Source organism: Acomys minous (genome assembly GCF_964271855.1).
Source record: "Acomys minous genome assembly, chromosome: 12".
NCBI lineage: Eukaryota > Metazoa > Chordata > Mammalia > Rodentia > Muridae > Acomys > Acomys minous.
This window is the reverse complement of record NC_140493.1, coordinates 75,805,496-75,821,046: the sequence shown is the minus strand read 5'-3', so window position 1 is coordinate 75,821,046 and position 15,551 is coordinate 75,805,496. Positions and strand designations below refer to the sequence as shown.

Genomic DNA, 15,551 nt, shown 5'->3' with positions numbered 1-15,551 from the left:
CACTACACTGACTGCGAGTGTGCAATCCAGACTAGGAGTTTCTGGTGACTTCTTGATAAATCTGCCTCTGTGAATATACCCTCAACATTTAGGAGGCCGAGGCAGGCAGATTGCTGTGAGTTCAAGGCCAGCCTGGTTTGCAAAGTGAGCCCAGGACAGTCAAGGCTATGCAGAGAAATCTTGTCTCCAAAAACAAAAACCAAACAAACAAAAGTTGTTCGATAGGCCGGATGGTGGTGGCACGTGCCTTTAATCCTATCCCAGCACATGCCAGCCTGGTCTACAGAGTGAGTTCCGGGATAACCAGAGCTACACAGAGAAACCCTGTCTCGAAAAAACAAAAAACAGAACCAAAAAAGTTCAAATTGTTTTGACAAGTAGTTTTAGAATCTTTGAGATGAAGTAGTTTAAAGTGCTCATTTAGAAATACTGCAGCAGCACAAAACGTGCATAGATAGAAGGCCAGCGCCACCTCCGCCAGAAGTAACCGACTCAGTTGTAGACTTGTTAACTTACATTTCTCTCTGCTTGTGCGCCTGCGTGTGCACGCGCACTCGAGTGTGGGGCGTGTGTGTGTGTGTGTGTGTGTGTGTGTGTGTGTGTCAGTGTGTCCATGATACGGCTCCACGTCTACGCGCTTTCCCCACCTGCCAGTCACAGCACCTCCCCTGATGGCTATTACATAATGGTGATAATTTTCCTTGTACAGTGTTTAAAAGCACCAGGTTTGAGGACAAGCTTCCTTCCTGTAGTGCTCGCTCTGTTATAAAGGGGATGGGAGAGGCACCTTTTTAGAAAAATTCCAGTTTTAAGTTTCTCGTTTAAACTGATACCCAGTCATAAAATTGTTAAGTATAGAGTGCCTGGGCTGTTTCAACATGTATACAATGTGAAATGTTTCCATCATATCGGTCTTTTCCGACTTCTATCATTTCTTTATGGAAAACACACTCACACCTCTAACCTTTGGAAGTACTTACTATATTACATTGTCGTTAAGCCCGGTCCCCATGCCCCTTACTCTTGTCTGACTCTAGTTTAGTACCTGTTTATCAGCCTCGCCCCTCTGTCCTTCCCCTGCCTTTAAGGACCTGAAGAAGATGAGCTTTAGTCCTTGTTCCGTGGGCTTGGGTTGAAGTAAAGCTGTAGCTTTATTTGCCAGTAAATCAATAGACTCTGGATGTTAGGCTGTGTTCTCTCACTTTATGATAAATAATGCAGAGCTCCCTTGTGGTGAGCTGTCTTGCTGAACCCCGGGGAGGTGGGGACTGTGAGCAGTCAGTTTCAGAGCGTGTGCGATCCTTTGGGGTTTTGTCTTCTCATCAGCTGCTCAGTCAGATGGAGTGTTTTCTTAACGCTCCCAAAACGTACAGTTCAGCCTTTGTTTTGAAACCATTCCTTCTGTCTTCTCTCCCTCTCCCATTACTTTGATTACTTTGATGAGACATTCAAGCTGTGCAGTGGTATCCTTTCATTTCCATAGCCTACAGAAGCCGGTGTGATGGTTAACTGTAGGCGAGCGGGTGTTGCATCTACTCAGCTGGAACTCACCCTTAAAGATGAAGTACATATTGACAAAGGCCGCCCCCCCTAGACTTAGCGATGCGAACAGAGGTACCTGGGTCCTTTGGCTTTTTAGTGGAAACCACAGTGAAAGTTTAGGAAGTGTGACTTAAGGAGCCAGGATGTGTGTACTGGGGGGAGAGACATGAGTGAGTGTGTGTGTGTGTGTGTGTGTGTGTGTGTATGGTGTGAATGTGTGTGAGCATGTATGTCTATTTGTGTGGTGTGTATATGTATGAGAGAGTGAGTGTGCTGAGTGTGTATATGAGCATGTGTGTATACATGTGTGTGGTGTGTGTGTGAGTGTGAGAGAATGAGTGTGGTGTTAGTATAAGTGCCTCTGTGTGTGCATATGTGTGAGCATACAAGACTCTGCGTGTGTGTGTGTGTGTGTGTGTATGTGTGTGTGAATGTGGTGTGGGTGTCTATATGTAAGTATGTACATGTGAGTGTGTGTGTGGTATTTATGTATGTGAGTGTGTATGTGTGTGAGTGTATGTGTGTGTTTCTGAGTGTGTATATGTGTGTCTCTTTGTGAATGTGTATATGTGTGTGTGTGTGGTGTGTATGTGCGTGTGAGAGTGAGTAATGGTGTGAGTGTCTGTGCATGTGAGCGTGTATGTGTGGTATGTATGTGTGTGAGTGTGCGTTTGGGGAGGCAAAGAATCCAAAGGTGGATAGTAAGGAATTAGAGATTCAGAGAGTCTCCAGAGTTGAGTTACTTTGCTCTGAGAGGAAGGTGCTGGGGAAAGACAGGGGCAGGGTGGAGGCTAATAGTCACTTCATTATGCAGCCATTTGCTTTGTTTGGGTGATGGACTTTGATGACAGGGCCTTCTTCCCTGCCCTTTTTCTGTGTGAGCAGCTCAGAAAGAAGGCTAAGAAATAGCCCTGTGTAGAAAATTACACCCACAAATGGCCCCAAGATTTCCCACTGCCAGGTTCTGAAATGAGCTGCCCAAGACAGCAATCTGATCCCATTGCCGACTGCCTTTCTCCCGGTCCCGCCATCAGGTCTTCAGAATGTGTCCTGACAGCTTCAACTTGTGTTGCTGCAGACTTGCTGCATTTTCAATTACTGACATACAGGAATTTAGTATTTTACTGTGCCTGAGGTAGGTGCTTGCTAGCCTCTTGATATTGGATACCTTTCTGAGCTATGAAGTATTAGACCATAGTGGATAATAAAGTGCCCACAGTTACATTACAGAGCTGACTGTGGGAGCTGTACTGGGCGAAGAGGCCGGGTGGCACGCCCTCATTCTGCCTGAGGTTGTTTGCCAGAAAGGGCTGTTGAACTGAAAAGCAGGTTGAGCCTCAGCTGGGCCAGTTCCTGTATCTGAACATGAAAGTGGCTCGTTAAAGATTAAAGGACTGCTTGGTCCTCCTGGCCCCAAGATGGACTGATCTCTGCTATGGCGACAGCTTCTCTCTCCCAGGAGAGGCCATTTTATATAGCAGGTTTGTGCTTCCAAACGTTCCAGTGAGCTGCACTGGCTGATACGGCGGCGATAAGTTGACATTTGGGCACTCTGAAGACATCTGAGCTCTATAGCATCCATGGTTTGGATTTCTGGGAAAACTGCCTCATCAGGAAGTCAGAAGCCTCAGCTTTCAGCCTGTCCCCATGGGGAGGCGGTCTCCTTTGTTTCATTTGACTTCCATGGAGTCAAGTGAACTTGCAATTTCTCAGCAATAAACATTCCATGAAGTCCCTTGTGCTGTATCCCAGGTGTGAAAATGGCTTGGTGCGACCAGACAGCGGGTGACAGTGGTTAGGGTAATTGTCTTCTGGAGACGTGAGAAAAACAACAGTCCAACTGAGAAAATAAGTAAACAGTCCAGTTACATTCTGTGTGGTTCCTGCGGCTAGGAGGGCTGATGTGACTACTCTTCAACTTGATGGTCTTTGAAAACAGATTTCATTTTACTCAGTGTGTGCTTCAGTCCAGGCAAATGGCAGTAACCTCCAGGCACCGTCGCAGGCTGGGCTGTGCCTGAGCTGCCCTGGGAGGGAGGGGCTTAGTTATTCAGATTCTCCCCCTGTGTTCGCTGGGGCCGCCGAGGGCCTGCGATGGAAGCGATGCTTTCCCTAAGCACCCTTCTTGGTTCTTAAGCAGCACTAGAGTTGATTCTTGAGTATCCTAAAGCTTACTTCATTCTTCTGCTTAATTTCTGTGATTTATTAGATGATAGATGTTTGTGTGGTATCTATTTTATTTTTTAAATTAATTTAAAATCTTTAAATAATTTATTCACATTACATCCTGGTTTTCTTAAATAGTAGGTACTCTTGTTTCTTTTAAAAAGAGGGGGAGGTGGGTAGAGAGAGGACTCAGTGGGTGGAGCACTTTACTTTTGTAGAAGATTTAAATTCGAGTCCCATGGTGGCGAACACCTTTAATCCAGCAGTCAGGAGGCAGAGGCAGGCCTATCTGTGAGTTCGAGGCCAGCCTGGTCTACAAAGTGAAGCCAGGACAGCCAAGGCTACACAGAGAGACCCTGTCTTGAAAAAAACAAAAAATTGAGTCCCAGTACCCCATATCCAGGGAGATCTGACGCGTTCTTCCAGCCTCCATGGGCACTGTGTTTATGTACATATACCCCCCTCCTGCACATACATAATTAAAAACTGTGTGTGTGTGTGTGTGTGTGTGTGTGTGTGTGTGTGTGTGTGTGTGTGTGTTTGGGCAATAAGTGCCCTCCACACAAACAGTTAGAATTTGGCAGTGTCTGGGACAGCCATTGGTTCTGAGAAATTTGGGTTTTCTTGATTTACTTTCAGAGGAAGGATATGGATGTAAAATTATTTTATTGAAGAGAAGAAATGTACTGAGTGTGGTGGGCATGCCTATAATGTCAGTCTCAGGAGGTGGAGAGAGGAAGATCATTTGTTTGAAGCCTGTCTGTGCTCTCTGGTCTCAAAAAATAAAAAAATAAAAAAATAAATTGGCTCCTCTTTCCTGTACCTATTGCAGCTCTCTGCCTGAATGTGTTGACCTCTGATCTCTTTTTGCATATTCTTGCTAATTTTGTATGTATTTTAATTTCCTTTTCCATAGTTGTTGTTTGTACCATTAGGCTCTATTACAGGGGGAAAAAAAGTCATTCATTATATGCTTAGTCCAGATAAAACAATGTGTGAGATATATGCAAGTTTTTTCATTGTTTTTTGTTTTTAAAAATTTATTTATTATGTATACAGTATTCTGCCTGCATGTATGCCTACATGCCAGAAGAAGGCACCAGATCTCATCATAGATGGTTATGAGACACCATGTGGTTGCTGGGAATTGAACTTTGGACCTCTGGAAGTTCAGACATTGCTCTTAACCTCTGATCCATCTCTCCAGCCCTTTGGTTTTTCTTTTTTATTTTTTTAGATTTATTTATTTATTTATTATGTGTACAGTGTTGTATCTGCATGTACACCTGCAGGCCAGAAGAGGGCATCAGATCACATTATAGATGGTTGTGAGCCACCATGTGGTTGCTGGGAATTGAATTCAGGACCTCTGGAAGAGCAGTCAGTGCTCTTAACCTCTGAGCCATCTCTCCAGCCCCCTTTGTTTTTTCAAGACAGGGTTTCTCTGTGTAGCCTTGGTAGACCAGGCTGGCAATGAACTCATGGAGATCTCCCTGCCTCTGCCTCCCGAGTGCTGGGATTAAAGGCGTGTGCCACCATGCTTGGCCTTTTTTTGTTTTACTTTTTATTTCTACATAGTCTCATAATCTTTGCATAGTCTCCAAAACCCTCAAGTGCCTGAAGCCATTAGTTCAAATTTAGTATCTTTCATGAGTTTTTCCCTCAGTCTAAAAGGAGTTACAGAGTACACAGTGTGGCTGCATATTAGAGAAATAAGGTAAAGCTATCAGTCAGAACCTCAGGGAGGGGACTGATACCCCCCTCCCAACACACACAGCTGAACGGTGTCTCAGCAGATTGAGACATGCATCTGCTCCTGATAGCTTCCTGGTGTGGTCCACAGTGACTCCTAGCGCATCACTGCCTAGATTTTCTCACCCTTAAAAGTTTACCAGAGTAGGCGGAGCTAATAACCTTTGTAGGACACCACTAAAAGAGAGTTTGCGTGTGGCCCTCAAGAGTTGTTTTATATTAGTCTGTGTGGGGTTTATCCTCAGCTGCAGAAGGCTTTGCTGGAGTGTGGTTCATGAGATAACAAGTGTCCGCTCCTATGAAGATGCCTTATCCCTTGAAAAGGACTAATTAGCACACAGCATCTGAATAGGAAACACCGACCGACGGAGAAAGACCAGAGGGTGCTTATGACACCCTGCTCCACAGTGGCTGCCCTTACGGAATGCTGTACTTACGAAGTGTTGTGTGAGTTGGGCGAAACGAAACTTCGTTCACTGGAAGACAGTGGAGTAGCATAGTTTCTAAACTCAAATTTGGTCTGCATGTCCTTATTTGTTTTGTTTCTTTCAGACAGAGTCTCACTGTGTAGCCCTGGCTGTCCTGGAACTCGCGGTGCAGACCAGGCCGGCCTTGAATTCACAGAAATCCACCTGCCTCTGCCTCCAGAGTGCTGGGATTAAAGCTGCCAGGCTTGCCTACGTATTTTAGTTAACCTAGCTTTCCCTGACTGGCAGCCTGTGTTGGCAGCTCCACCCAAAACCTACCTTGAAAGATGGAGGAGGCTAGGTGTGGGAGCCTTGAGTGTCCTTGCTTGAGAACGACCGGTGGGTTGGAGGAGGAGCACTCAGATGTCTTCACCATGGAGGAGGAGCACTTCACCATCTGGTGAAGATGTCTTCACCAGAGAGCAAAAGGATCTGATGCAAATGCCTCTCTTGTCAAATCGAAGCATCCAGAGGCTGGAGACATGGCTCAGTGGTTAAGAGCTCTGGTTCTGGGCAGCGGAAGTGGTGGTTCAGCCATTAGGATGCTCTTCCAGAGGACCCAGGTTCAAATCCCAGCTCCCACGTGGCAGCTGACAACTGTAACTCCTGTTCCAGGGGGTCTGGCTCCTTCACTCATGATGGCAAAACACCAGTGTACGTAAAATAAATGTAAAAAGAGAGAGTGCGAGCTCTGTTTCCTAGCACATACGTGGGAGCTCACAGCAATCTGTTAACTCCAGTCCCAGAGGATCTGATGGCCTGTTTTTAAGCAACATGTACAAGTGTGGTGTACAAGTGCCTACCTATCACGTAAAGTGAAAGCGCCCAGGCTGCAATGACGTGAGCTTTGGTTTCTTTGTGTAACACTGATGCCAATTCTAGCCCGTCAAGGCTGATGCCGTGATACTGAATAGCTCTCGATGAGCCAGTCATCCTCAAATTGATTTTTAAATAAACAGACTAATAAGAAAGAATTGATATACATTTAGGGACTTTGCTTTTTAAGGGCAAATATTAAAGCAACCTCCTGCATTCCTTAGGCATCCCAACGATACGACGGTAAATGATTTAGCTTTAGCATAGTGTATGGCAACTGGGAAAGGAAAAAAAGGCTCCTGCTACTTTTGTTTTAATGAGAGAAGTCTGGCTAAGGAAATAGAGAGGTCAGAGGAGGCGGAGTGGGAAGAGAGAACGGAGCCTGGTTATAGCTGATAAAAATTCACCAGCAGGCTCCCACCAGCCGCCAGTGACTCCACTAGTTCTCCCAGTCCGCTGACCCCAGTGTTACCCTTTACAAAGGCAAAGCAACCTGTGTATCACCCTCCTGGGAAAACCTTCAGAGCTGTGAGCCTGTTACCTACAGCAGCTGTCTGTGGGGAGCCTCAGGCGGTTCTGAGATGAAATTTCAGAAACTGGCCACCAGAGCCTTCCAGGGAAGGGCTCCAGCCATGGGGGAAATGAGCAGTACCCGCCTCCCCAGGTAAATCCACCTTTGATTGAAAACAATCAGCGGGGTTGCCTCTTTGTTAGGCGTCAGTGGATTGCTAATGGCCCAGGCTGGCTTGTTTGGGAAACAGGAGTTTTGCTGGCATGAGTCAGCACTGTCCTGGGTAAAGGCTGAGCTCTGTTGCAACGTTGCTTACCACAGATCCGTCCCCAGGCGGCACCATTCACTGTCCCTGAAAGCAGCTGCTGTTGGCCCTTGAGATGATCTCATCAGAACATGGCTCCAGCGACCTCAGCTGCAGCTTCTTCGGGCGGCCTGCCGTCTGCTATGGCAGTGTTTTGAGACAGGCAAAAGCAGGTAACCCCTGATGGTTTCTTGGTTTCTTTAAGGCAGACTAAGTTGTGGGCATAGAAACTGGAAAATCAAGGCTTCTCAGTTTGAGAGTCTAAAGCCAGCTCTTCCATTCTTTGACATGGTCCTTAAGGGGACAGATTTCCTTTCTAAGGGGATTGGGTGTTTTAGACCTGAGAGGGCCACTGGTTGTATAGAAGGCGTGCGACTTTACTCATATTTTATTTCCTTTTTTCTGTTCTTTTTGTGTCTTACGAGAAACAGTTTCGTCAAGCTAAGTTATGGCGAAAGGCACGGCAGGCACATTTGCTTCCCTTCTTAGTAAGTGGCTACTAAGCCGTGGGCAGTGCTGTCTCACCAGTGGGTTCGTGGCCCCCGTCCTTCCTCTGAGGGGCTTATGAGGAATGTCCTCTCTCAATCCTGGTTCTGTTTCAGTCCGTGCCTGTCTCTTTCCTGGTTTTGCCTCCAAACTTTTTTTTATCTGTTTAACCGGAGTGCCACTGTCATCTCTAGTCACTGTGCTGCCTTCTGCGTGCTTCTCTCTGACTCTCTCGGACACACCTGGCCCACTGATTGAGTCTAGAAGTCACTTCTTCAAAGCCACTGCTTTCTTTCCGAGACTGGGCGAGGGCCATCAGAGGGTGTGCTGATTATCCTAGCCATAGAATGGGGAGGTGAGAACCTCATCCGTTTCTTTCGAGCTGTGTCCGTGGTCCATGGTTGTCAGTAGAGGCGGAATGTGGACAAGCCTACCCTTGAACTCTCATCTCTGGTGCTCGCTCAGTGTCTTTGTCCTTCTGCCCTTAGTAGCCTGCTCATGCCTCACGGAACCTAAGCAGAGAGCCCCAACTTACCAACACCCCACCCCACCCACATCCCTATCACCCTGTCTTCTAGCTCTGCCTGGCTGTTACAGTGCTGCGACATTTCCCAGCAGTCTTCATTTTCCCTCTCCCAGTGGGGCCCCTCCCCACTTTCCCCCCCACTAACATAAGTGTTGAGGTTTTGCCTCAACAAAGCCTTGGCTTGTTGTTTGCCACCTCCCCCCCCCCACCCAGACCCTCAAATATGTTCATAAATTGAAGTACCCTCACCATATCTTTCTAGCTCAGCAGTGTTTCTCAGACTTGAGCCTTATTGGCAATTGGACAAACCTTGACCGTGTGTGAGAGACGTAGCCAAGGCCCCGCTATCTAAAACCTCACAGCTGAACTCATCATGTCTGATGAGATGGGGAACCCCAGATGTTTTGTTGGTTTCCATAAGCTGGGACAGGGGTGGGGGTGGGGGGGTAGGTAGTAGGGATGGGGGCCCAGGGGTGGGGGAAAAACTGGAAAATCCTTAGCCTTCAGATGTGAGTCAAGATTGTTCAGTTGGGAGTCTAAAGCTCTTCCTTTAAAAAAAAAAAAGATTTATTTATTTATTTTGTATACAGTGTTGTGTCTGCATGTGTGTTTGCATGCCAGAAGCGGGAACCAGATCTCATTATAGGTGGTTACGAGCCACCTTGTGGTTGCTGGGAATTGAACTCAGGACCTCTGGAAGAGCAGCCTCTGGGCCATCTCTCTAGCTCGAGCTCTTCCATTTTTGACAACTCTTTTCATTTGTAAATTCACAGTCTCTAAATGAGGTAGCCTGTGGCTGCTAAATCCCGCTGGCTGTAATGGAATACTGTTCCATTCTTCTTCATCCTTAGTCACTGCTTTAAATTATAGATGAGTGACATTTAAAGAAACATTTCCTTCTGGGCATGGCGGCACACACCTTTAATCCCAGCACTTGGGGAGGCAGAGGCAGGAAGATCTCTGAGTTCGAGGCCAGCCTGATTTAAAAAAACGGTGTCCAGGCCAGCCAGGGCTACACAGAGAAACCCTGTCTTGAAAAAACAAAAACAACCCCCTCCCCCACTTCCCGGCAGGCATAGTTCCCAGTACTTTGGAGGCAGAGGCAAGTGGATCTCTGTGAGTTCAAGGCTAGCTTGGTCTATAGAGTGAGTTCCAGGACAGCCAGAGCTACATAGTGAGACCCTGGCTGGCGGTAGTGGTGGGGGACAAACATTTTCCCTCTCTATCTTTATTTTATGTGTATGGCTGTTTTGCTTGTGTGTGTTTATGTACACCCCATCATGCCTGGGACTGCAGTTACAGATGCTTGTGAGTCACTGTGTGGGTGCTGAGAATTGAACCATGCTCCTAACTGCTGAACTGTCTCTCCAGCCTCAGGACATTTGTTTTTACTGTGTTATGTTTTCTTTAAACACTTTGCTGGCTTAGAGTTTTGTTTGTGAGTACACTGACAGCGTCTGCCTCCTTCAAACATAGAGACTACTGTTAGCATAGAGGCAGCCCCTCTATCCTGCCTTCAGGGTCCCAGTACCCGCTGATGTCATCACCTGCCGCTGCCATGTGCACGCCAGGTGCGAGCCGGATAAAAAGGACCCTCCAGCTCCTTGCATTCTCTCTCTCTCTCTCTCTCTCTCTCTCTCTCTCTCTCTCTCTCTCTCCCTCTCTCTCTCTCACTCTCTCCGTCTGTCTTTCTCTCTGTCTATTTTCCCTCTGCCTTCATGGCTGTGTCCCTATCTGTCTGCCTGCCTGTCCACATGTTTAATCATCCTGTAACCCTTCTCCAGACCCTAATTCCTTTCCCCGTCCCCTCCCCTTAAACAAACTTCCTTATAGCAGGCGTGTTGCAGCCTGGCCTTTACCGAATAGTATAACAACTACCCTTTCCCAAGATTTCACATACCAAGACTGGCTTTGCCTGCAGGAGTCTGCTACAGTTCCTGCTCAGAACTTCTCCAGACTCCTGCCGCCCCACTGTAAGTCTCGACAGACTCCCCATCTTCTCCATGTTGTTGCCCCAGTTTTCTTAGATCATTGCTGCTTACTGTGATTTGTAGAGCACTTCAGAGTTGACCCTGTCCTGTGTGTTAGCATACTGCCCCAGTCTGCCTAGCAACCTATGAGGTCATAACCTACCTGCCACTAGGCATGCCTCTGCCCAGGAGTGTATAAAAGGACAAACCCACCTACCTCTCTCCCTTGGTCCTTTTTTACTCTCTTCTCTTGTTTCTCTATTCCTGTCTTGCTCTCTCTCTCTCTCTCTCTCTCTCTCTCTCTCGGGTGCCCCTCCCACTTCCTGCTCTTCCATGCTCATATAATAAACTTTTCCATATCATATCTGCTGTGCTGCTTATTTCATATTTCACTATGGTTACCGATAACCAGCCTGTCCCCATCTCTGAGTTGTTCATTTTCCCATTCCCTGGCCACGAAATAGCCCTTTAGGGCAACTGTTCTCAACCTGTGGGTTGCTGCCCCATTGCAGGGGTTGAACAACCCTTTCCCGGGGGTCACCTAAGACCATCAGAAAACACAGATATTTGCATTACGATTCAGAACAGTGGCAACACGAACAGTTACGGAGCAGCAATGAAAACGGTGTTATAGTTGAGGTCGCCACAGCATGAGGAACTGTGTCAAAGGCTCCCAGTGTCAGGAAGGGTGAGAAGCTCTGCTTTGAGGATTGACCCTTTTGGGACTGGCAGAGTTTCCTCCCCCCAAAAGATGTGTTCATCTGTGAAGCTCTGACCTCCCTAGTTTGATTCTTCCTCCTTATTTGAGTTTCCGCAACTCTTGTCTCCTTTTCCTCTTCTCTCCCCTCCCCCCAACCCTCTTGACCTCTCTTCCTTCCCCCTTTCTTGTTCTCTTGTTTCCTCCTCCCTCCCCTCTCTTGGTCCTTGACTGAATTCATATCCTTTGTCTGGAGCCTGTTACATCAGGCAGAGTGACTGAAATGGATCCCTGGGGTCAAAGCGCTGTTCTAAATGCCTTTATTATTCTCTTAAATGCTATAGGATCCATATGCTCTCTCCTTAGATGGATGCTTTGAGTTCCTGCTGGATGACTGACTGGCTACTTGTGTGTTTCACCTGCAGCTTAGATGTTCACTCTAAGTTATCTGAAGATTTAAGGGCTTGCTGAAATCTTGGCCCACCATGTTGCCTCTTGTTTTATTTTATGTGTATGCTTGACTGCCTGCATATCTATGTGTGCATCACGTGCATGCCTTGTGCCCTCAGAGGCCAGAAGAGAGCATCCGATCATGGAACTGGTCGGTGGTAGTTGTGAGCTGCCTGATGGGGTTCCAGGAGTGAAACTCAGGTCCTCTGCAAGAGCAGCAGAGCCATCTGAACCCCATTGGCTGACATTTTATTGCACTTTACAAAATTGTTTTCTGTATTTGATCTGATGCCTACTATAACCCCATGACGGGTTGGCTTTATGGCCCATTTAACCAGTGGTATAAAGCTAGTTCCGCTATAGAAGCATTTAGTCACATAAGGCTTGTATATGTGTGTGTGCGCACGCGTGCATGCGCGTGCGCTCTTTTATAGCATTTAGCAACTAGCTGGTCTCTTTATAATGACATAAACACTGTCCAATTTTACATAAATGGTGCCTTTACTAAGAAGGCCAGGGCTAAGGGCCATTCCTTTATAAGGCTGCTTTATGATCAAGGTAGAAGGAAGAATGAGTCAAGAGATCTTGTTTTCTGACCTATGGAAAGACCCCATTATGGTTGGAGACTCCCTGCTCTGACATCATGGCCTATGCTTATGTACTCTGGTGCCTCATGAATGCTAGCATGCACATGCCCTTTTCCACCGAGCTGTCCATCTGTTGTGCTTCTTGTGAGAATTCTGCTTCAGTCGGCCTACCTGTGATGTCGTTGCCTACCTGCCATGGGGGCGTGGCCCTGCCCAGTATATGAAAGGACAGACCTACCTCACCATTCTCTCTTACTTTTATTTTCTCTGTGTTTCTGTCTCTGTCTCTGTCTGTCTGTCTGTCTCTCTGAGGTACTGGGGTACCCTCCCCCATTTTCTTCTCTCCCCATGCTCATTTAATAAACTACAAAAATCTAATATCTGCTGCCTGGTACCTTGTACCTTATCATCTTTATTTATAGCCATAACACTTCCAAGTTGTGGAAGCTTCTTTTGTGTCATGAGACCAGGTGAAGAGAGAGGAAAGCATGAAGTGGAGTGACATGTGTGAGGAGCAGAAGAGGTCGCCAGCTCTGGTGGCTGACTACATTTGTAGAACATGTTATAACTTCTGCAATGCTATTATACTTGGACTGTGAAATGAAATTATGGAAAAAGCGACTAGGGCTCAGAAATAATGTCTGTTAGGTACAAATGACAGTCATTTTTTGGTCCTTTTATACTTGAGAGATGAATAAAAGGTCGAAAAATAGCCGGGCAGGGGTGGCACATGCCTTTAATCCCAGCACTTGGAAGGCAGAGGTAGGTGGATCTCTGTGAGTTCAAGGCCAGCCTGGTCTACAAAGCTAGTTCAGGACAGGGCAATGACCCTGTCTGGGGGTGGGGGGTGGGGGGGTGAGGGTGGGGTGGGATTGAAACCTGTCTGATGAGTCAAGTTGTTAGCCTAGGGAAGCAAAAGTTTAAGTGAGAGAGAGAGGACGCTGGATTCCCATCTTCACATTCAAGTATAGTTGTCAGGGGGAGTTTGATTAATTGTTCCTAATGAAGATTCAAGAGTAAATAGCCTTTAATTAAAGGAGCGGGTTGTTTTGATGAATATGAAGAAGAGGTTTTTAGGTCATCAAAATTAGAGAACATGTGAATGAATGCTGTTGAGAGTTCTGAAATTTTGTTTTGTTTTGTTTTTTGAGACAGGGTCTCTCTGTGTAGCCTTGGCTGTCCTGGGCTCGCTTTGTAGACCAGGCTGGCCTCGAACTCACAGACATCCACCTGCCTCTGCCTCCCCAGTGCTGGGATTAAAGGCATGGAGTTTTGAATTTTTTTTTATTGTCCCATTTATCAATTACCATGGAGTAAATTTCCCCAAAGCTTTTGGTAGCTTAAGGTGACAACTGTGTGGCCTCATAGTTCCTTGCATGTGATGTGGTGTGGTGAGAGGGTCTACTTGGCTTTATCCCTGTGTTTGGGTCTTGTTGCTGGTTGTTGGCTGAGACTCCGTGAAGTCTCTCTCTCACTCTCATCACTGAGCAAGGTCAAGCTCCTAGGCCATAATGGGAGCTGCAGGGTCAGACTCTTCAAACTGACCACTTTTGCCCCATTGTTTTCTCCTACCAAATACAGCACAGAGCCAACAGGCTAGTGTGTGACCTCTACCCCTGGAGGGTGGAGTGTTGAAGCCATCGTGCAAAAGGGCACGTGCTAAGGTTGGGATTATTGCTGCTAAGCTTGAGACCGTGTGTGTACAGACCTTATAGTCTTGAGACCGTGTGTGTACAGACCTTATAGTCATTGACTGCATAGATAGGCATAGGACTTAACGAATTTGGCAGCACATCCGACTCACCTGGGGGAATTTACAAGCTTGGACTCCTAGGAACCAGACAGGTGACTCAGCGTCTCCTGGGGGGTGTGTTGGTTTGTAAGAGATACTGTGTCCTCCCAGGTAACTACCAGCAACGTGAGTGTGGGGGTGGGGGCCAGGTCCACGTAAAACACTAAGACGGCCACACCTGGCCTCTGCTTCCTGCACCTGGCCGCCTGGCCACCCAGCGTACTTTTGTGAGCTGTCTCTGAAAGTTATACCTCTGGTCAGCAGATCATCAGAGCTTGATCCTTGATGCTTAACTCGGTTCTTCTTTCTCGGCGTCAAGCACTTCATAGTGTTTTAGTCTCTTAATTAAATATTTGTGAGATTATTTGACTGGCAGTCTTCTTTTCCTTCTTCCCTTGGTAAGAGGCTGTTTTTGTTGAGTGCTAAGTGGTTGAGTGAATGCATTCATGAATAAAGTGATACTTGATTTAGTTTGGAAGGAGATGAGGATTTTGGGCAGATGGAGCGCATGACTGAGAAACACACTGTGCTGAAGTCTGTAGTGTGTGGATCGTGTTGCTTTCAGAAGGTGGAGGAACTGGTTTGGAGGAGCTGAAAGGTTTGTTTTTACTGTACTTGTATGGTTTGCCACGCCTGAGCAACGGTATCCAGCAGGCTTGCAGAAATGCTGTCCTGAACCTGAGGGCTGAGACTGAGGCAGGAAGAGCGCTGTGGGGTGTGTTCTTTCATCCAATACACTGAGCCCCTGCTGTGTGCCAGTCAACTACGCTCTAGGGGAGGTGAACTAAGGACCAATACCCAGCCTCCCCCTGAGCTGAATAGAAGAATATTCCAGCCAGCAAAGGGGCCACAACTATGTAGGCCTGGGGAAAGAAATACTATTTTTTGAGAAACTGAAGATAAAGTGATAGAAGGCTAGAGTGAAGTGGGTGAGGGGGAAGGCAGGCAGACCCACTGTCACGCAGGGAACCTGGGCTTCATTCAAAAGTTGATGGGACACCATAGAAGGTTTGCATCTGGGGAGGAGTGAGTAGTGGGGGCTGAATGTTTACTGCGGTTACTCTAGAGAATAGAGTGTGTCTGTCTTAGACAAAGTACCCGACACAGAGCAGCAGAAAGGAAGAAAGGGTTCTTTGGGCTCATGTTTTAAGAGGGTACCGTCTGTCATGGTGCGGACGGCGTGGCACAGTTCATGGTGGCTGGAGCATGTGGGGAGCACCTAGGGTCTGTGAAGACCAGGGAGCAGGCCACGGGATGCAGGTGCTCCCCCCACACCAATCATGGGCCTGTGCTGCCTACATTCAGGGCAGGTCTTCCCTCTCTAAAACACCCTGGCAGACACACCTAGAGCTGTGTGTGCTAGGCGATTCCAAGGCCAGTCAGGTGGATAAGGAAGATTAACTGTCCTGTGGCAAGAAAGAGATCCTGGGGAAGTGTCTGCTCTCCATCCTGAGAGCAGGAGGCACTGTATAACTGTACATGTGA

At 47.1% G+C, this 15,551-nt stretch overlaps 1 protein-coding gene across 9 annotated transcripts in view; it reads left to right on the top strand.

Annotated features, from left to right (window-relative positions):
* Positions 1–15,551, top strand: part of RFFL (ring finger and FYVE like domain containing E3 ubiquitin protein ligase) — a 74,479-nt gene that overhangs the window by 20,487 nt on the left and 38,441 nt on the right. For 6 of the 9 annotated variants that reach the window (XM_084749893.1, XM_084749890.1, XM_084749894.1 and 3 more), the window contains exon 2: positions 7,576–7,731. The exons of the other annotated variants lie outside the window; for them this stretch is intronic. In XM_084749893.1, coding sequence (XP_084606019.1) covers positions 7,635–7,731 — 97 coding nt within the window. In that variant the 5' untranslated portion in view covers positions 7,576–7,634. The remainder of the gene's footprint in view (positions 1–7,575; positions 7,732–15,551) is intronic. 9 annotated transcript variants of the gene reach the window in all.